The 23222-nt window shown below is 50.7% G+C and overlaps 3 protein-coding genes across 3 annotated transcripts in view; 2 read left to right on the top strand and 1 right to left on the bottom strand.

The window, feature by feature from the left end:
* The first annotated feature begins 457 nt into the window (after window positions 1-457).
* SARM1 (sterile alpha and TIR motif containing 1) lies at window positions 458-8261 on the top strand. Its single transcript, XM_017832495.1, has 9 exons — window positions 458-1334; window positions 4004-4622; window positions 4801-5013; window positions 5124-5215; window positions 5724-5959; window positions 6073-6166; window positions 6613-6802; window positions 6906-7027; window positions 7514-8261. The coding sequence occupies exons 1-9, from the start codon at window positions 883-885 to the stop codon at window positions 7641-7643; spliced, it is 2148 nt and encodes a 715-aa protein (XP_017687984.1). The 5' UTR covers window positions 458-882; the 3' UTR covers window positions 7644-8261.
* Window positions 8262-10727: 2466 nt separating this feature from the next.
* Window positions 10728-16131, bottom strand: SLC46A1 (solute carrier family 46 member 1). The gene is made up of 5 exons (XM_017832470.1): window positions 15886-16131; window positions 14555-15407; window positions 14082-14165; window positions 12906-13062; window positions 10728-12359 (listed from the first exon to the last, which is right to left on the bottom strand). Exons 1-5 carry the CDS (start codon window positions 16129-16131, stop codon window positions 12287-12289), a joined length of 1413 nt encoding a protein of 470 aa, XP_017687959.1. The 3' UTR covers window positions 10728-12286.
* A 2924-nt stretch (window positions 16132-19055) lies between these two features.
* LOC108505951 (solute carrier family 13 member 2-like) overlaps window positions 19056-23222 on the top strand; it is an 8501-nt gene continuing 4334 nt past the window's right edge. The window contains exons 1-3 of the mRNA XM_017832469.1: window positions 19056-19191; window positions 22182-22310; window positions 22646-22782. Of these exons, the coding sequence (XP_017687958.1) occupies window positions 19090-19191; window positions 22182-22310; window positions 22646-22782 (368 nt within the window). The 5' untranslated portion in view covers window positions 19056-19089. The remainder of the gene's footprint in view (window positions 19192-22181; window positions 22311-22645; window positions 22783-23222) is intronic.

Below are 23222 nucleotides of genomic sequence, written 5' to 3'. Positions count from 1 at the left end.
TTGTGGGAGTCCCTGCCTGCTGTGGACTGACCACCGTAGCAGCAGCTCAGGCAAGGTGGGGGGCCACAGGGACAGCAGGTCAAGCCCCAGCTCAGGCTGGGCAGAGAGGGTTGTGGAATCATGGAATTGTTTGTGTCTAGTTCCAGCCTTCTGCTGTGGATAAGGACATCTGCCACTACAACAGGTTGCTCCAAGACTTATCCAGCCTGTTCTTGAACACTTTCAGGGGTGGGACATCCACAGCTTCTCTAGACAAGTTGTGTCAGTGCATTGACACCCTCACAGGGAAGAACATCCTCCTAATATCCAATCTGAATCACTCCTCTTTTAGTTTAAAACCATTCCCTCGTGTCCTATCACTGTCTACCTGAGTAAATAGTCACTCTCCCTCTTTTCTGTAAGGCCTGTTTAAGTACTGAAAGGCCACAATCATAGGATCGTAGAATTTAGGTCGGAAAACACCTCTAAGACCGAGTCCGACCATTATCCCAGCCCTGCCAAGCCCACTCTAAGCCCTCTTCCCAAGCGCCACATCCACGCTTCTGTTAAATCCCTGCAGGGCTGGTGGCAGGAGGGGTCTGGGGGGATGCCGGAGCATCTGCAGCGGGAGGGGGATGCAGCCGCCGGACCGAGCCCCTCCTCGGAGAGGCGGCGCCTGCGCCCGGTGACATCAGCCCCGGGGACCGGGATGCTGAGCCCGGCTCGGGGAAGGCGGATCTCGCTCCGCTTCCAGCTCCGCATCCCGACAGGGCAGAGGGGGGAGCGGGACGCGGCCCCCCTCCCCCGCCCCCCCCCTGCGGCCACCCGCGTCCCCGCAGGAGCGGGGGGTCCCTGCGGGCGCTGCGGGGCGGGTGGCAGGGGATGCTGCGGTAGCAGCCACGGATGCTCGCCCTGCTCCTCTCCCTGCACACCCTGGGCCGGTCCCTGGCCATGGCGAGCGCGGAGCGGCTGACGGTGCCCGAGTGTGTGAGCCGGGCGGGCGGCTGGGCGGGCGGGGGCAGCGGCCGGGAGCACCGAGGGGTCTCCCCAGGGGTGGGCACCGAGGTGCGGGAGGCGCTGGAGCGGGTTCTGCCCGCCTTGCGCCGGGCCATCGCCCAAGCCACGCAGGCGACCACCCCCGAGGGGCTGCGGGCGGCCATCACCGAGGTGTTCCGCCTGGTGGAGGAGGCCTGGGGGATGCCCGCGCTGGGGAGGGACGTGGCCAAGGTGCTGTGCGATGTGATCCGCCTGGAGGGGGGCCTGGACCTGCTGCTCAACCTGCTGTACACCGCCGAGCTGGAGACCAAGTGCCAGGCAGGAAAACTCCTGGAGCAGATCCTGGTGGCAGAAAACAGGTGAGTCTGCAAAGACCCCCCTGCCCTGCCAGGCACAGCCCTCCCCACTGCCCCAGGCAGCATCAGCTCTTTCACAGGATCACAGAACGGTTTGGGTTGGAAGGGACCTTAAAGACTATCCAGTTCCAACCCCACACCATAGACAGAGACACCTTCTACTAGACCAGGTTGCTTCAAGCCCCATCCAATCTAGCCTTGGCCTGCCTACACCCATCTCACCCACACCCCATAAATTTCCCTGCTCTGAGTGCTCCTGGTGCACCAACCCCCTTGGACCCCTACCACATCCCCCCACACCGACCACCTGCACTGAGGGTCCCTGACTCATGTCCGGGCAATGGTATGAGCTGCTCCCTTCCCCCACAGCTGGAGGGAGGACTGGCCCCAGCTGGTGAGGATCGGGGTGCCCCCCTCAGCCTGGGGCCACCCTTTGTGATCGAGCTGAGTCAGTCTGGCTGGCTCAGAGCATCTGACCCCAAGGACAAGACGCAACTCCCCCTTAGCCATAACCGAAGCGGGAGGAGGAGGACAAAGCCACTTCTCAGAGACTTCCTGCTGCTGACCAGGGCTGGAACGGAGCCATAATGAGGGGGCTGGCTGGTGGGTGGGCCTCAGAGCCCCAGACACATGTGCTGCTGCCCAAGACAGGTGAGAGGCACTGGGCTGGCTCTGCCAGAGCATGGGCACAGGTAGGGTGGGATCGTGTGCCTCCATATGTGTGTGTGAGTGTGTGTGTACAAATGTGTGCACAAAGGTGCATCCTGACACATCCAAATGCACAGCCCTGCTGATGCAGCACCCGCACAACCCACCCTTCCAACACCCCAAATGCACTCTGCCAGTTCCGCTCTCCCTCGGAGCACCCCAGCCCAGCCAGCCCCAGCCAGGGGTCTGGAAAGCACATGGAGGGAGCCTGGCCAAAGTGTTGCTCCAGCTTCCTGGGTGATGTCTCTTGCTGTAAGGTCGTGGACTCCCAGCCTGGGCCTCACTGCATGCACTGGCAGGCAAAAATAAGCGACAACTAAATTAGAAAAGCCCATTAGGGTGGAATTTAATCCCAGAAGGCATCACTGGCACGGTCTACATTCAGCACTCAGCTTCTTGGCAAGAGAAAGCATTTGCTGGAGTCACCATCTCTGCTCCAGGAGCAGTTCATGGGTCAGGGTCTTGGAGAAGCCATGGGCCCCAAGCCCCTTCCTCCCTGCAGCCTGACCCACCATCAACCTCCAATCGATGGCAGGGAGGTGTGGGGTCCCCCCTTGGATCCAAGCCTCTGGCTTACAGACCTCTTCCACTCTGTGCACAGCAGCAGTGGTGTTTAGCTGGGAGCTGGACCAGCCCTGGCTCCATCTATGGCTGCTGGGAGTCAGGGACCTGGTGGGGCTGTGTTTGTCATCCAGCTCCATGTCCGAGTCTGGGCTTGGAGCCAGACCCAGGCTGAGGGCTTTTTTTTTTTTTCCCAGAGCTCTCCACAGCATTTCCTGTCAAACCCACCCCAAGGTCAGCGTGAGCCCTGTGGGTCACAGATTTCCCAGAAATGCTCTTCCTGCCTGCCAGCACAGAGGCTGGTGTGCCATCACCCCACCACCGCTGGGGACCAAGCGTGGCAGTGCCCTCATGAGCAGCACAGCATGGGGCATCTGTGCCAGCACTGCCTCACAAACCAGGCAGCTCCAACACAGCACCAAACAGGTGCTAAGGGAAGAGATGGAGCTGCTACTCACCTCAGGAAAGCTCATGGGAGGGCAGCCAAGAACCCATCTCAGAGGGTGGTGAGGCACTGCCACAGGCTGCCCAGAGAAGCTGTGGCTGCCCCATCCCTGGAAGTGTTCAAGACCAGGTTGGATGTGGCTTGGAGCAACCTGGTCTAGTGGAAAGTGTCTCTGCCCACAGATGGGGGTTAGAATGAGATGAGCTTTAAAGTCCTGTCCAACCCAAACCATTCTATGATCCTGATTTACGCCTTCCTCACTGTGTTTTCAGGGCACAGCCCCATTCAGGTGTCATTTTAAGACCATCCTAGCAGCACAGGGCTCCCAAGGCCAGCCATGGCCGAGCAGCAGCTGGTGGCCCTTGGCCACCTGCCCTGGACTCTTGCTGTCCTCTTCTAGGAGAGCACACGACAGGGAAAAAAAACAGCTTTCCTCCAGCTGCCATCCCAGGACAGGCATCTCTGACACTCACTTGTCCCTGTGGACAGGGCTGTGTGGCTGCTCAGCCAGGTGTGAAAGCCCTGTCCTGACAGCACTGCTTAGGGACAAAGAAGTTTCACCCCCTAACAAAAAGCAGTTCACACCCCCCTAGCAATGCTGACACAGCAAATCCATTTCCAGGCTGGCATTAGCCTACCCTGCCTGTTAATTGCTATGTATGTCCTACCTCAAGCATGTGAGCATCCAGTGAGGTGGCCCTGGGCTGTGCACTCCATGTCCTGTCCCGTCACAAGCTCTTCCATCAGACCCAGATAGGTTCTTCCAGCACCAGTTCTTCCAACACAGTCTGTTGCGTCTCACTGCGTTGCATATCTGACACCTGTGTCCCACAGGGAAACACCTGTCTGTCCTGGGACAAATGCCACTGAAGCATGGGGGAGTTCACATGCAAGTCACTGTTCTCACTCCTTGCACATCCACCTTCCCTTCCCCTTCCTGTGCCTTTCCTTCCCACAGGGATCGGATTGCTCGGATCGGCCTGGGCGTGATTCTGAACTTAGCCAAGGAGCGAGATGTTCCCCAGCTGGTGCAGAGCGTCTCTGGGATCCTGGAGCACATGTTCAAACACACTGAGGAGACCTGTTTCCAGCTCATCTCTGACGGAGGCCTGGATGCCATCCTGTACTGGTGCCGCTGGACGGACCCCATCGTGCTGCGGCACTGCGCCATGGCCTTGGCCAACTGCGCCATGTACGGAGGGCAGGCCAACCAGCGCCTGATGATCGAGAAGAGGGCAGCAGAATGGCTTTTCCCTCTGGTGTTCTCAAAGGACGACGAACTCATCCGGCTGCACGCGTGCCTGGCCATCACGGTGCTGGCCACCAACAAGGAAATCGAGAAGGAGGTGGAGCGCTCGGGGACTCTGGCTCTGGTGGAGCCGTTCATCGCCTCGCTGGACCCAGAGCAGTTCGCCTGCGAGATGCTGGGCAGCAGTGACAACATCCAGGGGCGGACGGCGGAGGACCTGCAGCGGCTCGTGCCCCTGCTGGACAGCTCGCGGCTGGAAGCCCAGTGCATCGCTGCCTTCTACCTCTGCACCGAGGCCACCATCAAAACCAGGCAGAAGAAAACACAGGTAAAGGGTAGGTTGGCCTGAAGGAAGGCGATGCCAAAGGGAAGGGTGGCCACAATCACATCTTGGTGTCTTTTGCTCCCCTGTGAGCTCACCAAGCACCCTGGTCCTGCACACCTGGCCCGACACAGCTTGTGGGGAGGAGAAGGGAAAGCAAAGTCTCCACCTTTTGTGTCCCCAGATTTTCAGTGAGATCGGGGCTACGCAGAGCCTGAAGAGGATAGTGTGCTATTCCACCAGCAGCACCACCTCCTCCCTGGCCAAAAAGGTGCTGCGCATGATAGGGGAGGAGGTTCCTCGGCGCATCCTGCCCACGGTTCCCAACTGGAAGTCCTGCGAGGTGCAGACGTGGCTGCAGCAGATCGGATTCAACAAATACTGCCAGAGATTTCTGGTAAGGCTCTGTGCCAGGGGAGGGACACGCAGATGGGCCCTTCTGCCCCATCTTGCGGCAGAGGTGTAACCTTTTCCTGAGACCTTTCCAGCCTGGATTTCTCTTGGCAGGATCACCAGGTGGATGGGGACATTCTGCTGAGGCTGACAGAGAAGGAGCTGCAAGAGGATTTGGGGATGGACTCCAGCATCACTCGGAAAAGGTAAGACTGCCACCAGGGCATGTTGGACTCTCTCATGGCCATCACCACAGTGGCAGAGCTGGGGACAAGGTCCGTGCATTTCCCTTCTTGCAAAGACAAGAACAGAGATCCTCCAAATGCAAAACCTGGACTGCCAGGACTTTTCCACTGCACTTTGCAGTCCCAGAGGGATTTCTGCAATGGAGCCGGTGCATGGCAGAGGTGTTGGATGGAGAAAGACCACCTATGGCACTGGACATGTGGGTTCCTACAAGTTACTCAGAAAGACAGGAACTTAACCAAGCTTCTCCTCCCTTAGCTGAGCTTCTCACACTCCCACACCTGAGGACCAGCACTCCCATGCAGCTGTTCTTCTCTTTTCTACTCCTTTCACTCATCCTTCACCACAGCATGGGGCTGCACTCTCTCCTGGGCAGATAAAAGATGTGGTACCACATGTCTCTAGGTTCTGCCTGGTCTCTCAGCTCTCCCCTTCCCCGCTCCACACCATCATTTGTTTCTCCGCCAGGTTTTTCCGGGAGCTGACAGAGCTCAAGACCTTCGCAAACTATTCCACCTGCGACCACAGCAACCTGGCCGACTGGCTGGGCGGCATCGACCCCAAATTCCGGCAGTACACCTACAACCTGCTCACCTGCGGCATCAACCGCAACTTCCTGCACCGGGTGACGGAGCAGCAGCTGCAGGAGGACTGTCACATCGACACGGGCTTCCACCGCGTCCGCATCCTCACCGCGGCCAGGGGTGCGGGCACGGCCGCTGCGGGGCAGGCGGGAGGGGGTGAATGAGCACTGAGGGGTGTTTGGGGTGAGCTGTTGGGGTTCCGTTAACATTTGGTTGCTGTTTGCTCTGCCTAGAAACGCTTCACTCCCCTATAACGCTGCAAACCACGTCCAACGGGACCGATGTGTTCATCAGCTACCGGAGGAGCACCGGGTCACAGCTGGCCAGGTGAGTCCTGCAGGCAAGATTGTGGTGCTGGGCTGAAGTCCAGAGCAAAGGCAGGTTATCAGTTGTGGGAAAAATGTGGAATGGGGAGGAGGGAGACGCTGCCAAAAGCCACAGAGCAAATGGGGACAGCACGTGCCATAACCTGCACGGTTAACAGGCTAATTCCCAGTCCTGTCGCTGCCACCTTGCCCCTCTTTGACACTGACTTACCCTTTCCTCAAGCTGTGCTCTTCGGGGATCACAGCAGGGAGCTAATGGTCAGCTCCCTGTGTTCTCTGCATGTGCCCAGACAGCTGTAAGCAGGCTGGGCTGGAGCTGGCATCTCAAGAACTGAGCCATTTCCTGTGGGAGCCTCTTTGCTGCTCCTCTGCCTCACCATATCTTATCAATGGGGTGGGAGAGCACGTGAAACCTCTCCTCATGGTGCTGTCCTCTCTTGCCACCAGCCTGCTGAAGGTCCACCTGCAGCTGCACGGTTTCAGCGTGTTCATTGACGTGGAGAAGCTGGAGGCAGGGAAATTTGAGGACAAGCTGATCCAGAGCGTCATGAGCGCCCGCAATTTTGTGCTGGTCCTCTCACCAAATGCACTGGATAAATGCATGGAAGACCCCGAGTGCAAGGACTGGGTACACAAGGTAGAAAATGCCGTCAGGTGGGAGCTGGGTGGACACTGGAACAGGAAGGGGCTGGTGATGGGCTGACACAGACCACAGCCTGAGCACCTGTATGTTCCTGCAGGAGATTGTGACAGCCTTGAACTCTGGAAAGAACATTGTACCTGTTACAGATCATTTTGAGTGGCCAGACCCAGAAACGCTTCCCAAGGACATGAGGGCTGTCCTGAAATTTAATGGTATCAAGTAAGTAAAAGCCATCTGTACCTTGGGGTTCCTTGACACCTGTGGAGAACATCTTGCATAAGCAGTAGCAAAGAGCACAAGGACATTGGGAGAAACAGATGAGGGAGACAGAACAGGTCAAAGGAGCAGTGAGTCACTTCAGGAACTCCAGGGCATGCAGGGAGCAAAGGTTCCCACCACATCCCTGTTGCTAGTGTTGTGCTTGGGGCTCCTCTGGGTGACAGAGCTCCCCATGCCAGCACTGCTGGGAGGACACCCTTCCCTGTGCCCCCAGCCCTGCAGGCAGGAGTGATTATGGCAGGTTTTGCAGTTCACTTGAATTCCTCTCCCCTCCTGCTTCCCCTTCATGTGTCCCAGCCTGGCAGGGCATCCTGCAGCATCCAGTGTTGCTCCATTTTCCATGGGCTCCTGGCCCAAACGAACAGAGCTATCTTGTGGCATCTCAGGCAACAGAAAAATTAAACCACATTTTCTCCTCAAACACAGGTGGTCCCATGAGTACCAGGAGGCCACGATCGACAAAATCATTCGCTTTCTCCAGGGCCGCTCCTCCCGGGACTCCTCGGCTGGGTCAGAGAATGGGCTGGACTGCTTGCTCTCCGTGGGGCAGAGCTAGAACCACCACAGCTGCCTCATCCCCCCACCGAGACTTCCCAGGTGACCCCTTTTTGTGTGGGTCCCAATTTGTCTCTCTTGACTTTTTCCCATCTTAGTACCCTGGCTTGAGAGAAGGCCTGTGGCTCATTACTCCCTCTTCACCCTCCAAATACAAGCCCTTGGACCTAAAAGGTCAGTACTCACTCACACGGCGCCTGGTGAGCCAAGACTGAGTGGACTCCGGGATGGACAAGTTGTCTTCCACATCCTCCTGTGGGACAGCAGGACATGCAGGGGGTGTGAGGGAGACTGGCACCATCCAGCCCCCCACAAGTGGCTGCAGCTTCCCCCAGAAACATGTGCAAAGAGGCAGGATCTTCTAAGGGCTGAGAACTGGGGAACTGGTGAGCGTCCATTGTGAAAGGACAAATGGGAGAGAAGAACAACTGACAGGAAATGGTCTATAAGCACCGTATGGCTCTGCTTGTGCCATGGCAATATCCTTGTGGTCAGCAACTGAGAGCAGGAAAGGGCAAACAAAAGCTAAGCCCTAACGAAATCGCTGTGTTTGGGAAAGATAACACACAGAGGCCTTCTGAACTGCTTTCTCTTTTCCAGTAATGTCCCTTTATCACAAGAGCTCACTCCCTCCTTGAGGGCCTTCCACCTCCCAGTGCTGCAAAACCACTGTGTGCTCTTAACTCTGGCAATGGAAGTTTGGGATTAGACCATGTGAAGTTTCTGCAGGATCTCTCCAAAAGTGCTTTTAAAACACCCTCCTTCCCTTCATCTGATGTCTCAGCTTCACCACTCTATCAGGTCTGTACTTCTAGGGTGTGGGAGGCTGGATGGTGACTCTGGAAAACATATCTCCATGCAGATAGGCAAGATGCTAATTGCTGTGCTGTACTCATGGGGTGATTATCCACTGGCTGTATTTTATTCTGTCACTCCTTCACAGCAGATCTCCCACAGTCTGCTCTTTCAGCAGGAGCTGGTGTATCTCCCTGCTGACCATCACACACCCCAACAGCCCTGGCTGAGCTCCTCAGGGTTGTCCCTACTCACTGATGGATGCAATACCAAGTAGCATTTGTTTCTTTCTACCGAGCTCTTCTCAACACCCACTGGGGCTTTTTGCAGCTACTCACCTTAAAATATCAAGGAAGAGTAAAGCTGATGCAAAGGGCTGGCAAAGGATGCTTGGAGTGAGCTGCTGGGACCAGGACTGGCACTGTCTGCTGCTTACACTGCTGGTGAGGAACCACGGGCATCCTGACACAAATCCCTGCATTCCACACTCCCAGCCTTGTCCTGCTTCTCCCACCTGCTTGGAGGGCAATTAGGAGCAGAAATTGCATCTCCTACCTAAGTTTGTATTTTTTGATGCAAAGTGAGTAATGCAAAAAGACATCCTTGCTCAGAGCATGGGCAGGAGGAAGAGCACGGAGGAACATGGAAAAACACCAGGCTGCCCTGATGCTCTGAAGACCAGGCTGCTGCATCACCCTGCAGAAGCAGCAAGCTCCTCTTCCCATCCCTGCTCAAGATAACTCTTGCAGGAGACAAAGAGGAGCCTCAGCCACCTTGTCCTCCTCCTGGCTCTCCCTGAAGCCTTGCTGCTTGCCTTAACTGGCAGGAACACAAACACTTTTTCTTCTGGCTTAGACTCATGAACATTTCAGGGGGAAAAAAAAAGAAGTTAATTATGGTGCTTAATCACAGCTTTATGGATAGCTCTTATCAGCTCACAGTTAATGGCATCTTTGCTCTCCTGTGAAAGGTTAATAGCCATATCTGCCCAGAATCCCCTAGAAATAGAATCTATCTTATCTCCAGATTAAATATGAAGAAGCCAGCAGATGAGCCCAAAGGTGAATATGCTAAAGCAAAAAAGCCACCTGTGAGCTGCTTCAGGGAAAAGTCTTGAATAACTGATTGAATGTCAAGGCCTCCATGGCCACTGAAGGAGTTCCACACAAACAGTTCTAAGGATTTTTCTCCCTACAATAATACCCACTAAGATTATTGCATCTTGTTTCCCAGGAGCTCTGTAGCAATTAACCTCCTCACTCACTATTCAATGTGGAGATTTACTTGTTCTCTACAGCTCAGGTGACTCACCTGGAACAGGATCCCACCTCATGCTCCAGCTGCCCAGACTGTGACTCCTCCTGTTTCTCCACCATTATCTTCACCTTAATGAACTCACCCTGCTCCTGGCAAAATATTTTGTACCCAGCCCCTTCCAGCTGGAGCACTTTCAAGGAAAGGAATTCTGTCCTCATCCTCCCTTCATTCCTTTGCTATGTGATGTCAAAAGTGTCTGGAGTTGTTCTATCAGGAATTATTAATAAATCTGGTTTACACTCTAAATCCCCACCTCATCTCTGTATCAAGGGCTTCTCTCCCTGCAGCCTTCTCACACCTGCTCTCCCTTGCCATCATGCAGCAGAACTGACATTCCCCAGGCACCATTCCCTGTAGGACCCCCATTTCACACTCACCTTTGCATGGACTGATGTAGCTCCCTGCAGCCCCAGGGACTCCGCCTGCTGCCCACAGTCACCACGCATGGCTTCTCTGTTGTAGTTCTTGGAGGACAGCCTAGAAAAACTTTGTTTTAATTTTTTTAATAAGGCATAATAGTTCCTATTGAATTTCTCCCCTGCAAGCACACTGGCACAAGCAGGGGAGCAGAGCCAGTACACAAGCTTCACCTCACTGCACACTGAGCAGCCGCTTGGATTGGCGTCCATGGAGCCCGTGGTAGAGGAGAACTTTACTTCACAATCAGTTCAGCCACAAACATCTACCACAACACTCACAGCATGCCCTGTTCCTCAGGGAGGTTCATTCTGGGCTTAGCCCAGCAATCAGACCCGTAACTCTTATGTCCTCTGGCATTCCTACACAGAGCAAGTGGCATAACACCAAGTTCTTTAAGCCTCTCTGCTTCTCCACCTCCTGCTTTTCTACTCCCCAATTATCTTGTTTTTCCTCTCCCCCGTTCCCCTGCTTTTGTCACAAACTCCTAATGGATGGGAACAAAGCTGTGTATAGGCATTTCATATTTACTTCATACTTAAGGACAGGTTTCAGACAAAGCACTCCTGTAACCTTTACTCAGGTGGTCAGGAAAAGCAAGTTTTGGCTCCTTGCAAGTCCCAAACCTGGATTTTTCCTCACTTGTGACTCTCACACACTCATTCTCCACAAGGCAGATAAATTCTCACTGCTTCCTCTTCACTTCAATAAAGGACATAGCATAAAAATAATGGAGAGAAGTCCCGGACAAGGGCAAGGACAAACGATATCAACAGCTGCACAAGAAATCTGTCATTTTATGAGCCATAAAAGAGAATGGAGGTTTTATTCATTTTGATAGTAATAGTAATGACATTATTGCAGGTACTTGAACAGTGTGCGCAGTGCAGTGTACACAGAACTGCTGGTTTATGGCACTTGGAAGAAAACAGGATTGTGGCAATACAGGCAATGCTTTGAAAGGAACAATTGTAAGCACCATGAACATGAGATTTGCTTCCTGGCATCAACAGATCCTGAGAGAGGCAGCAGAACTGAGGTCACCAACGTGAAGTTGTGCCCCATACAACAACAAAAAATTAACCTTAAAGACACTAGTCCCACACCAGCTCATCACTACAGCACAGTGTATTGGTGAGGAAGGACTCTGCCATAAGCACAGCAGTGATTTCCCAAGACACTAGGGCACACCTACAGCACAAGGGGCTTCACTTAGGAGGGCCCAGTTTGGCAATTTTAGCCTTAAATTCATCAATTTTGGCAACTGTCAATTAAGGCACCAACAGGAGTTGCTTTGATGATCCTTGTGGGCTCCTTCCAACTCGGGATACATTCTGTTTGCGCTGTAGTATTCTCAGACGATCTGTTACTTTTTAAAAGCACCTTTGAGATCCTGGGCTGAGCTGCAAACAGGCAGGACATGCAACTGGCACTCCTACAAACGCTTCATGAGTTAGATCCTCTTCCTAGGACACCTTTAACTTGCAAAACTGAAGCTGGTTCAGTCAACAAGGACAGCAATAGCACTCTTGTGCTAAACTAGCCCTCTCCACAAGGATTTCTGTGGGAGCTTGGTCTGGCATGTGACACTTGTAGGATTTTTACAGGCAACATGCTGATCCAGATCATGGATCTTCCTCCTCAGCAGTACACTACTGGGTACCTCTGCTTCAGTCTGGCTCTGCAAGCTTCAGTCCATGCCTCACCCACACCAAAAGCTCACCTGCTACACACTGCAGTACTCAGAGGGGAATGTGTTTGGCAATTAAACCAGAACTCAGTCCTCTCTCCCCCTTAAAAGCATGTCACGGTGCCTTCTCCAAACCCCAAACCACTAACCAGCCTTGCAAATGGCCCACAACAGCTTGGTTGGCTTTTGGGTCTCTCGGGTTTTCTCTCACAGATGAGCCAACAAATGTCAAGGAGGCATTCACATCTGCAAATCAGGTTCCTCCTGTAGTCAGAGCCATGATTTCCAACTACCTGGCATTTAAAAGTTAGTAGGGGCAAGGAGGGTGTCCCTCCCACACTAATCTGTCCTTTGAGGGAAGAGTAAAGAGCAGTCTTCAGGTGGACACTGCTGTGCTGGCCAATTCCTTGTTGCTAAGTTGCTGCTCAGTCTTTTGCAGGGGATGAGGGATCTTGGAAGTGATTGTAGTCATGTTTTGAGTCCCAGATTTGAATCCACCTAGGAAAGAACAAACAGTTAGAACCTTTGAAGGCACACTGGGATGTCGCTGAACTGAGTGAGTTTTAAAGTTTCAAAGGAACAGAACGAAATGACCCTGCCAAGAGCTGTTGCACTTCTACTGCAAATCCCAACACATTCCTTCTCCCAGAACCTACCACGGGATGTTTTCTATCACAATACAACTTTTGCTTTAATTATTAAAGAAATGACAGGAAGAGAGACTGCTGAGAGCTCCATCTCTCCCATAAAGGAGGACTTTCAAATTCGTTTTGGAAAGGTTTTGGATTCCATTGAGGGTGGAGTGAAACTCTGAAGCATTCTTAATATTTGCAGCTACATTATTCAGGCTGCAGGTTTATCCCTAGGACTCAGATTCCAGAAGAAATGACCTGCATCTCTGTTTACTGGGGTACCAAACACCCTCTCATAAGCTCAATTGAAAATATGCCTTAAAAACTGTCTCTCCTAAGAAGAGTAAATAATATTTTCCACATGACATTTCACAGGTCCTGTAGCAAAGTTTAGAAATTTGAACTAAATTACCCAATGATAGCTGCCGGAATAAGAAGGATTATAGCCCCGAAGAGAAATGGGAATCCTCTCATGAAGTGCAAGGTCACAGGGTAGAGAGAGTTGAACACTCCTGTAGCCACGAGGGAACACAGCCCTTGCACGCAGGCAACAGAAGCAAAGAGAGCACCTGGAAAAGAGAAAAGAGATTAATGGTGAGACAGACGGGTGGTTAATGCCTGCAAATGGCTTTAACACGTCACCTTCAGTGGGATTCTGTGAATCTTCCTAAGGGTTTGCACTTCCCATCAGAAAATTGGTGTGTGAGTATCAAGTGTGGTAAGCTGGGACACAGAGTTGGCCTGGCAGGTTAAACCTGTCCCACTTGCTTCTCTGTAGCCAGGACCATCTCACCGACCTGCGGAATTGGTATCGCCTGGGCTGACCAGGGGTATTATCTATCGGCTGGATTGTAAATGCTTCAGACTAGGGCTATATAGATCTGTTTACTGAAAAGCATATCTTATCACTTGTTAAATATTAAGTACAGCAGAAGACAGCAATTTATAGATTTAGCATCATAATCTGGTGTCGAGTACGCGCCATCTTCATTCTAAAATAAGAAACGTGAATTCTGCAAAATCCCCTATCGATTGTTCCTACCTCAACTCCCTCCTCCCTCTGCCTCAGACACATTCCTATGCCATGTTTCACAGCAAGTGCACAACCTCCAAATATATTACTGGACGAAAGGCAAATATGCTCCTCCTACAGGTTATCCATGATCTTTTACGACAGTCAATGATATAACCCTCCAACATCATCTGGGTCTTCCCCCTGTTACTGATCTACAGAGAAAAGTCATGGTCAGAGAATCGCTCTTTTCTCCTTGTTATATAACCCATTTTAACTCTTGCTCCTTGTAAACCTTTTGGAGATGAACAGATAGATGAATGAACCATTCCTGCAAATTCTTTTCATCTTGCTTTTCCTCGTCCCCATCTTGAAAATGCAGCCATGATGTAAATCAATGAATTACAATTACTCTGAAAAAAAAATAAAATGCTATCCTGGGTCTGAAGGTGAGTGCAAGGACACAGGAGTCCAGAGGAACCACAGAAGTCCTAACTTCCTCAAACATTTTGGTTTCAGTGTTCCAAGAAGACACTGTTTCAGGACCTGGCTTAAGCACACCAGCTAACTCCTTACCCTGCTCCGTCTCGCTGACCAGCTTGGAGAGCTTGGATCTGATGATTGGAGTGGCTGCCATGGAAAGGAACAGAATCCCATAACCTGTGAGCAAGATACAGCACATCAGGGAAAGCTCAGCTGAAAAATAAAGTCTCCAAAGTCAGTCCCAGAAATCTGTAGCTGCAGGCAGTTTCTCCCTGCTGTATTTAGACTCAATTCAGCCTCCTAGATCCTATAATCCACTCTAGCCTGTGTCTGCACTGTAATACAGATCTGGGAAACCTAACATTCTAGGAAATATGGATGCATGTTCAACTTTAGTGTTTGGCCAACACTGCCATTGGCAAGACACAGCTTTGTTGGTGCACAGGGTGAAATGGAGGCAGAACTTCCTCCATGTGCTCGAGCTCTCAGAAGCACAGTGCCCTCCTGCATCTACTGGCATCTCTGCGCTAAGCCGGAAATATAAGGATTTAAGAATTTAGCATCACCTGTAAACATCAGTGCTGTTGTGGTAGCGAGAGAAATCACAACCAGTCCGGCAATGTTTGAGATCAGTGCTATCTCTGCCACCCAGCTGTCTTCAAGGCAGAGCTGCAGCAGCCGCAGCCCTCCCAGGCTGCTCAGGTAAGCCAGGTAGTTGGCGGCAGAGCCGTACCCGATGAGGTCAGAAGCCCAGCAGAGAGGAAAGCCAAGCTCATACAAAACAAAGAGGTCCTTGGCTCCAAAATGCACTGTGACAAGAAGGAAAAAAGCTAGAGAGTACAGAGCGAGCTTCCACCTGGAGCTCGGGTGCTCTGGGGCCATGTATAGCCTGTACACAGCCTTGTAATGGCTGAGCGTGAACAGCCTGGCCGGTCTCCTCTGCTTCACTGACTCCCGAAGGCAGAAAGCAGCATAGAGAGTGGCAGCAAGAGAGGCAGCAAAGGCCAGCCAGAAGGGGTTGATGTAGCCCTGGGCCTTGCGCCACTGGCCACCACCGATGCTGGCCAGCATGCCCGCGATGCCCAGGCACGCCTCGAGGATGGCCACCCGGAACGTCCGCGCGCGCCTGTCGCTGGTCTCGGCCACGTAGGCAAAGCAGCTGGCCAGGACCAGGTTGTAGTCTCCTGTCAGGCCACTCAGAAGGCGTCCCAGGAGCAAGTAGGCGACGTGCAGCTCCAGGTACATGACCAGCAGGTAGATGGCCGTTTGCAGGGCTATGCCCGCTGTCGACAGGATGAGCGCTGGACGGCGGCCCACACTGTCGCTCCATGGTCCAAAGAGAGTCACGGAGAAGAGACAGACAAAGAAGCCCCCCAGGTTGATGTAGAGGTTCCAATGGGAGACCAGGGCTTCCACCTCCTGCAAGAGAAACAGGCGGCTCAGGACTCTCAACAGCACCCAGTCCCACCCTGGGCTCTCCACTCCCCCGTTCTCCCCAAGCTGCCCTTCCCCTCCGGGCTCTCTGACCCCCTTGGGGCTCCACTGTCTCCCCGGACACCCCACTCCTCCCGAGATCCCCTCTTCCCCTGCTCCTCCCCACTCCCATGGGCTCTCTGCACCCCCAGGGCTCCCCTCGGACCCCCTGCTCCTTTTGGGCTCCTGGTTTATCCACTCGCCCGGAGTCCCCTCTTTCCCCGGAGCTCCCCGCTCCCCCGGACTCCCCTTTTCCCCGGGGCTTCCCCGGGGCACTCCGCTCCCCCTGGGTGTCCCCTCTCCCGCCGACTCCCCATTTATCCCCTGGAGCTCCCCTTTCCCCCGCTCCCCTTCCCTGTTCCTCCCTGGTCCCCCAGGGCTCCCTGAGGACTCCCTTGTCCCCTCTCCCCCGGTGCCCCCTCACCTGCCGCAGCGGGTCGGCGACAGCGCTGCTGTTCCCGCAGCCGGCGGAGCCGCTGCTGTTGTGGCCGTGGTAGCCGCGCTCGGCGCCCAGCCGGTCCCACAGGTACTGGGTGGTGAGCGGGCCCTGCAGCACCACGGACACGGTGGACAGGAACACCAGCGGCTCGGCCGCGGGCAGCAGCCTCAGGCGAAGGCGGCGGCGGTCGGGGGGCGCCGGGGGGGCGCCGGGCGGCAGCGGCTCGGCCATGGCGGCCATGGCGGGGCGGGAGCAGCGCGGCCCGGCCGGGCCGGAACAGGCTCCGCTCCGCCCGGGCCGGGCCCCTCCGCTCCGCCCCGCCGCCCGCGGGAACCGGGAGGATTCAGCGAGTCCCCGGGATCCCTCGGTGTTGCCGCTGCAGCGAGTCCGGTGATAAAGAAGCAGCGCTCAGCTCCCCCCCATCTTCCCCCCCTCGCCGCGTGTTGTTTCATAGAATTGTTGAGGTGGGAAAAGCCCTCTGAGATCATCGGGACCGACGTTAACCCATCATGGCCAAGGCTACCGCTAAACCATGTCCCCAAGTGCCATATCCACACTCTTAAATCCCTCTAGGGATGGTAACTCCGCTGCTGCCCTGGGCAGCCTCTGCCAGGGCTGGACAACCCTTTCCATGGAGTAATTTTCCCGCATATCCAATCTAAATCCCCATGGCATGGCTTCATGCCACTCCCTCAAGTCCTGTTGCTGGTCACCAGAGAGGAGAGAACAGTCCCTGCCCCTCCTCTGCCCCTCATGAGGAACCTGCAGACCGTGATGAGGCTCCCCTTGGTCTCCTCCAGGCTGAACAAAATGAGTGACCTCAGCCACTCCTTGTTCAGCTTCCCCTCTAACCCTGATAAAGTCCCCCCTGAGCCTCCTTTTCTCCAGGCTGAGCCCCTCCAGCTCCCTCAGCCGCTCCTCATCAGACTTGTGCTCCAGACCCTTCCCCAGCTCCGTTCCCTTCTCTGGACATGCTCCAGCGCCTCAATGCCTCTCTTGTTGTGAGGGGCCCAAAACTGAACCCAGGACTCAAGGTCTGGCCTCAGCAGTGGCCAGCACTGCCCTAGTCTTGCTGGCCACACTATTGCTGCTACAAGCCAGGTTGCCCTTGGCCACCTGAGCACACTGGGCTCAAGTTCAGCTGTCAGCCAGCACCCCCAGGTCCTTTTCTACTGGGCTGCTCTCCAGCCTGATGGCTGAAGAAATTTAAACGTAAACCCTGTTTTTTCTTCTCTCCAAACAAAGCAAAAGTCAGCATTTTAAATGCAGTCGGATCTGTGAGATGTCGTTAGCAATATGTGATCACTTATATTAATTCACAGCACATTAGAAAACACTTCTTTTTGTAAAGGACAAAATAACTTATAAGCTCAGTTAATAAAAGAAGCTTTGCCTGTGCTATTTGGTTTCCTGTGAGGTCTGTCTCAAAGAGCAGATCAGTGAGCAAAGACCAAGTTGCTGTTAGAATTCAAAGCACGCGATTCAGAGTGTTAGATTAACCCGTTTATATAAACTGTTCCAAACTAATGTAAATTGGCATTGCTCCTTTGACAACTCCAAGGGACTGTCAATGGGCCACAAGCAAAGCTCAAACAAGACAAACCGTAACACACTTACAGAGCTCATTTCTAGCATCTTTGCAGGTATTGTGACTCACATGCCAGAGGAAACGATGGCTGAGGATGTGTTGCTTCTGAAGAACAGGCACAATTCATCAGCTGAGACCCTTCCATGTTGTTATTTACACTCCACAGATGAGGCTGCAGTTGGAGGCCGACCTTCATGTTACAGAGATGCAAAAACTATGTGTTCTTTTAGATTTTCATTGCAACCTTAGGGCATTAGAGTAAAACGTAGAAAAAAAATACCTTGCTGTTGGCTGATTTTGCCACTACACCTTTTCAGACACTAATTAAACATTAAATGGATACAAAAATGTGGGGGAATATAATTCATTTGAAAGCTCTTTCTCATTCTTTTTGTACTGAGGGTGAAATGCTAAAGCTCTGTTTGTTGTGAGCAGTATGTCCAAGTCGAGCTTGCAGCTCTGGCAACTGAAACCCCACTGGTTTTCCATCATAAGCACATTGCTGAAAGAAAACAAGCCCTGGCAGAAAAGGGAGAGAGAAACAGCAGAAGCTTTTTGTGGAGCCGACATCAGATGACCTAATGTCTGTGCTTCCCTTTTTGTGTCTCTGCTTGAGTAAGCTATAAACAGTGCCAAGACAATTTATACCAATAAAATGGAAATGTTATAATCTTTATATGAGGCATGCGCTTGTATGATCTACCAAATAAAGCCATCAAAGTGACATTAACGAGGCACATCAAAAAGTTTGGTTCCATTCCTGTGTATTTACAGATTCAAGTAATTCACAGCTTGTATTTTGGAGGTTTCCCGCCACTGGGACAAGAATTGCTGGTTATTTCCCTGTAGTGCCTTTTTTTTTTTTTCTTTTTTTTGCCCCCAGTACATCTTCCAGGTTCCCAAAGCTGTGCCTATAAACCTACAAGAGCTGAAAGGTGAAACAAAAAAGCTCAGTGTCTGCAAAGTGATGCCCTGTGGCCAAGTCTTTCCCAGTCCACTAAGATCCAGGGTAAGGACTGTCAGTCCCTGCGTGCCAGGAACTTGATGTGGCACCTGGTGACAGGAGCTCTGCCCAGTGGATTATGCTACCCAGATTGAATTTCTTAGTGAACACAATGATGTTTATATAACATTTTGCATCGTTGTTTCTAATGCCTGTATTTGATTATTAGAGATGCAGATATGGTTTTCAGTGCTCTGTATATTTTTAAAGCAATTTTCAACCCATTTTGGAGGGAGCAGTTTCCCTTTTTTTATAGGAGGAATGACAGTACCTATTCAAAGATTATATTATTAAAGACAAAACCATTAATATTTAAAAAAAATTAGGTACTTTCAGTTTGCTTTTAATAAATTTACTTGGTCTACAAGGAGTTAATACTGTCCTGAACTGTCCACCTTTCAGGAAGATTTCTTAAGAAAGTTCCTGGTCTGACACTCTTTTGCTGTCTCCTCCCTTCTTTGTTCCCTTCCTTCTTTCTCCGATTACAGTTCCAAAATCAACACCCAATCTCCTGAGGTCAATGGTTAATATTCCCCAGTGTTTATAAAGTCTCCAGCAGCAGATCCCAGGCCTTCAGCACTGGGCTAGCTCCAGCACCATGGCTGGCATCTTGGAGGTGATCCTGGCCTACAAGAAATACCTCATCATAATTTCAGTACCCCTTCTCGCTCTTCCTCTTCCTCTGGTGGTGCCTACCAAGGTAAGGATTTTTTAAGTTCAATTTAAAAGCCAAATCTCTGCATCTCAGAGCTGCTCCTTGTAAGTGACAGAGTGAACAGACCACACATTCTTTCTCAGAGAACCTTCATTTATTGCTTGAAGATCTCTTTTGTTTGTTTTCTGATCAGACACCTACAGATAGTGGGGCAGTATAAAAGCAATGATGGATGAACAGATACATCTGTGATTGCATCTTCTAAAAGAACACTCAGTGACGTGATTTATGACTTTTGCTTTGTATCTGACTGATTTAGCAAAGGACTTTCTATGCTGAAGTTTCACACTTAGGTGTGAACCTAAGTTCCAATCTAAGGTTCAATTTAAACACTCTTCTGATTTTCTAACAGTATCCAGTCCACATCTTCTTTTTCCTTGTTGTCACTGACATGCAGAAGAGGCATTTTCCTTGGTCAGAGGGACAAGGCATTTTGACACATAAGGAAAAATACTATGTATTTCACTCTTGGTTTAGCATATTTCTGTAAGAGTCTTCCCAAACAAGGATTTTAAATTTAAAATGAAGTTTTAAAGACACCTGCTTAGGGTACCTTCAGAAAAAGTTAACTACAAGCAGCTGTAGTAGTGGGGCATTGATAATTTTGATCCCTGATCTGGGACATTGACCACTGATCATTTAAACAGAGCTCTGTGAGCCAACAGCCTGCCAGCCTTCTGCTGCTTCTTCACTCTGGCATCTTTCTCACACTCTCAGTCTCTTCATGCAGAAATGTCTCATCTCTGGACTTCAGGTCTCTTATTACAGCCCCAGGATCTTGAAATAACTCGTCCTGATCTACCTCTCCTGTCACAGCTCTTTGGACGTCCAGTCATAACTCTTTCCTCTGCTCTCTGCCTGTGCCTGTCTCCTGATCCCTGCTGACTCCCAGTTTAGAGTCTCCATCTCCAGGCTTCCTTCTGCACTTCACTAACTCTTCCCTGCCTGTCCCAAAGCTCTTTCTTCCTCACAGCTCTGAGTGTTATCGGAGACTTTGGAGCTCTGACCTGAGGATTGTGAGCGTGAATGATAGAGTGGCACTGGCTGGAGGTGCAATGTGGTAACTGTTCAGGCGTGGCACCTTCCTCTCTCACTATGCAAATAAAATAGTTTAAATTATTACTTAAAAGCTTACTAGAAGGAAAAACAGAAAAAGTACCTTTTTGCTAGTCAACTTTTCGTAGTCAAAAGAGTTACTGAAGGGAAAAGATATCTGGATCAGAAGAGTTCTAAGAAGCCAGAGAAAAAATAATTTTTTTTGTCTTGAGGCCACAAGTTCAAGCTCACTTGCTGGAGGCATTGTTACATACACTAAGTCCATGGTGTTACCTGTGGAATGATTTGGCAGTCTTGCCTCAGTTGCTCTGCGAAAATGACTCTCTCTGGTTTCTATGTAGTCAGCAACAACTTAGAAATTTAAAATGTCCTGGACTTTTCCCTTTGCAACCTGTAAGAAAATTTTTTGGGTTAGAATTGTGCACCGTGGCAATGCCGAGCAGGAAAAGCTGTTGCCTCCATGTGCAGCAGTGATGTGAGCAGGCAGCTCACAGGATGGAATTTCACATTTTTCTGTTCTGTTGAGCTATTTACCTGCCCTATAATGACATAGCACTGGACACCAAACTATTAAAATTGAGAGCAAACAATGCTAAAAATTTCACTTAAGGACAGACAAATGTCCTTAGAGAAAAACAGACATTGTGAAAAGCCTTTTCCCCACTTTTACCAAGAGCCCGTTCACAGCAGGATGGAAGCCAATAACACTGTGCCTGTGAGATACGTCCCAAAGCCCTGCTAGGGTCTCTCAAAAGGCACCTATTGGTGTCTTTTAAGAACAAAAATGGATAAAAAGGATCATCAAAATGAAAAATTTCTTTCAGTGCTTGATGGGATGGATAATTAAGGTTCTTGCTGCTCCCCCCTTCATCCACGTCACCAGCTCCATAGCCTCCATGCCATGTTCAGAAGTCCTGAGCGTGTTCTAAAGCATCACAAATTCAATCCTGTCAGCCGTTATCCCAGCTCCTTGTTTTAATCCTCTGTAATCCAGCTTCAATAAGCATCCCTATGATTTCATTCATACTGTCCAGTATATTTTAGCGGACATTCTTTATCTGAGGCCAAACGACCACGTTTTGCTTCCTTTGGATTTGCTGTCACCCATTATTGCGCGAGTTCCAAAACGAGGAAGACACCACAACCTGCAATATAACTTCTTCTAGTTTTCATCCCCAGCCCAACCATATGAAAATCTGTTGTGACAAGTAATTCTGAATCTGACTGTCTTAAACATTTTTATATAAAATTTGGAGGGGTTGTCCAAAGCAGAACTAAATCAATATATTCTCAGAAGGCGAGTAATATGAAATAGGGGATCATACTTTCGTCAAACAAACAAGTCAGTGAAAGCTGAAAGGACCTGTGACCAGTCTGTCAGTGAGCCTTTCAAAGCTTCTACTAAGCTAAAAATCCAATGAAAAATTGTAAAATTATTTACAGTACAAGTAATCCAGGCTATTGAGATTAGTTGGGGTTTCGCCTGTGCCATATCCTGGAACACGTGAAGCAAAAGGTGAAGAAGCCTTGACTGGATCATAATTAATTCTGCAACTCAAGGACATAAATACAGAATATAACACTATCAGCACAATCACGAATCCTGTGCAGTGACTCCCAATCCCTTATCATGAAAGGTTCAAAGTCATCCATTTGTTTCTTTTCCTAAGTTAATATTTTTTCGCCCCCTGGAGGATTCATCTTTTCCTCAGAGTTCTGTCAAGGCTATTGAACAGTTTGTCATTTGATTAAAGTCTGCATAGGTCGGAGGATACATGGAAGACAAGGACAGGAAATAACCTTTTCTCTAATCCCTTTATCAGGCAATAAATGTAATTATGGGCTGTTGCCTTCTGGAAGCCCAAGTGCCATATACAGTGTGTTCTAATCATGTCTCCTCTTCCCCTCTTGCCCCCCAGGAGGCCCAATGTGGTTATGTTATCATAGTGATGGCACTTTTCTGGTGCACAGAAGCCCTGCCATTGGCTGTCACAGCTCTCCTGCCCGTCCTGCTGTTCCCACTAATGAATATCATGGATTCAACAACAGTAAGAGATCCTACTCCATAGACATTGGCCTATGTGTTAATCAGTCATTGATAAGCTTCTTTTATTCAGGGATTATTTCCCATTATTATTATTATTATTACTATTAATATTATTCCACTGCTGTTACACAGGGAATTGGCTGCCTTCTTCATGGAATAGAACTTGCATGAGCCCACAGTGAGCTCTGGGTGGAGCTGCTAATCTGAAATAAAATTCACTGTTCAGATGCAACCCACAGTTACTCTGTTCTAATGGCTTTGGAACAACCTCCCTCAGAAAATGCCTTCTCTCTTGGCTTCTTCTGACTGTTTTCTCTCCCTTGTTCCACATTACAGGTCTGTCGGGAATATTTAAAGGACTCCAATATGCTTTTCATTGGGGGACTTCTGATGGCCATTGCCATTGAGAACTGGAACCTACACAAGCGTGTGGCCCTGAAAGTATTGCTTCTCACTGGTGTCAGACCAGCCCTGTGAGTAACAGCCATAAAAACACCATGGGATAAAGGACTTTATGTGGCATTAATCCCCATCTCTTATGTGAATCTGCAAATCACAGCCTAGAAATGCTTTCCTGCAGTCCAAGTGAGTTAGTGCCTGAGCTAACCTTGCAAATGGGGATCCCCGTGAAGTGTTACAGACCTGGTGTGCCTTTTTTGAATTCCAAATGGCTTTGGGTGGAGAAATAGCAACAAGAGAGTCAATGGTGGTAAGACACAGCTTCAGGCACTCAGGAAAGACCACAGATGAAACACAGCAAACATGGACTCTCTGCCTGCTACACTGATTGCCAAGAGAAGAGAAAACATGAGGATGCTTGTTTGCAAAACAACAAGTGTTTTCCAGACTAGAACTCCAAGCTATGCAGAAGTTACAGCACCCTATTTAATCTGTCTTAGCTCCTAACAAGAGG

The sequence above is a fragment of the Lepidothrix coronata genome, unplaced genomic scaffold (genome assembly GCF_001604755.1).
Source record: "Lepidothrix coronata isolate B3197 unplaced genomic scaffold, Lepidothrix_coronata-1.0 Scaffold203, whole genome shotgun sequence".
NCBI classification, from domain to species: Eukaryota; Metazoa; Chordata; class Aves; order Passeriformes; family Pipridae; genus Lepidothrix; species Lepidothrix coronata.
Note: the sequence above shows the minus strand (reverse complement) of the source record. Positions and strands in the feature narration are given on the sequence as shown.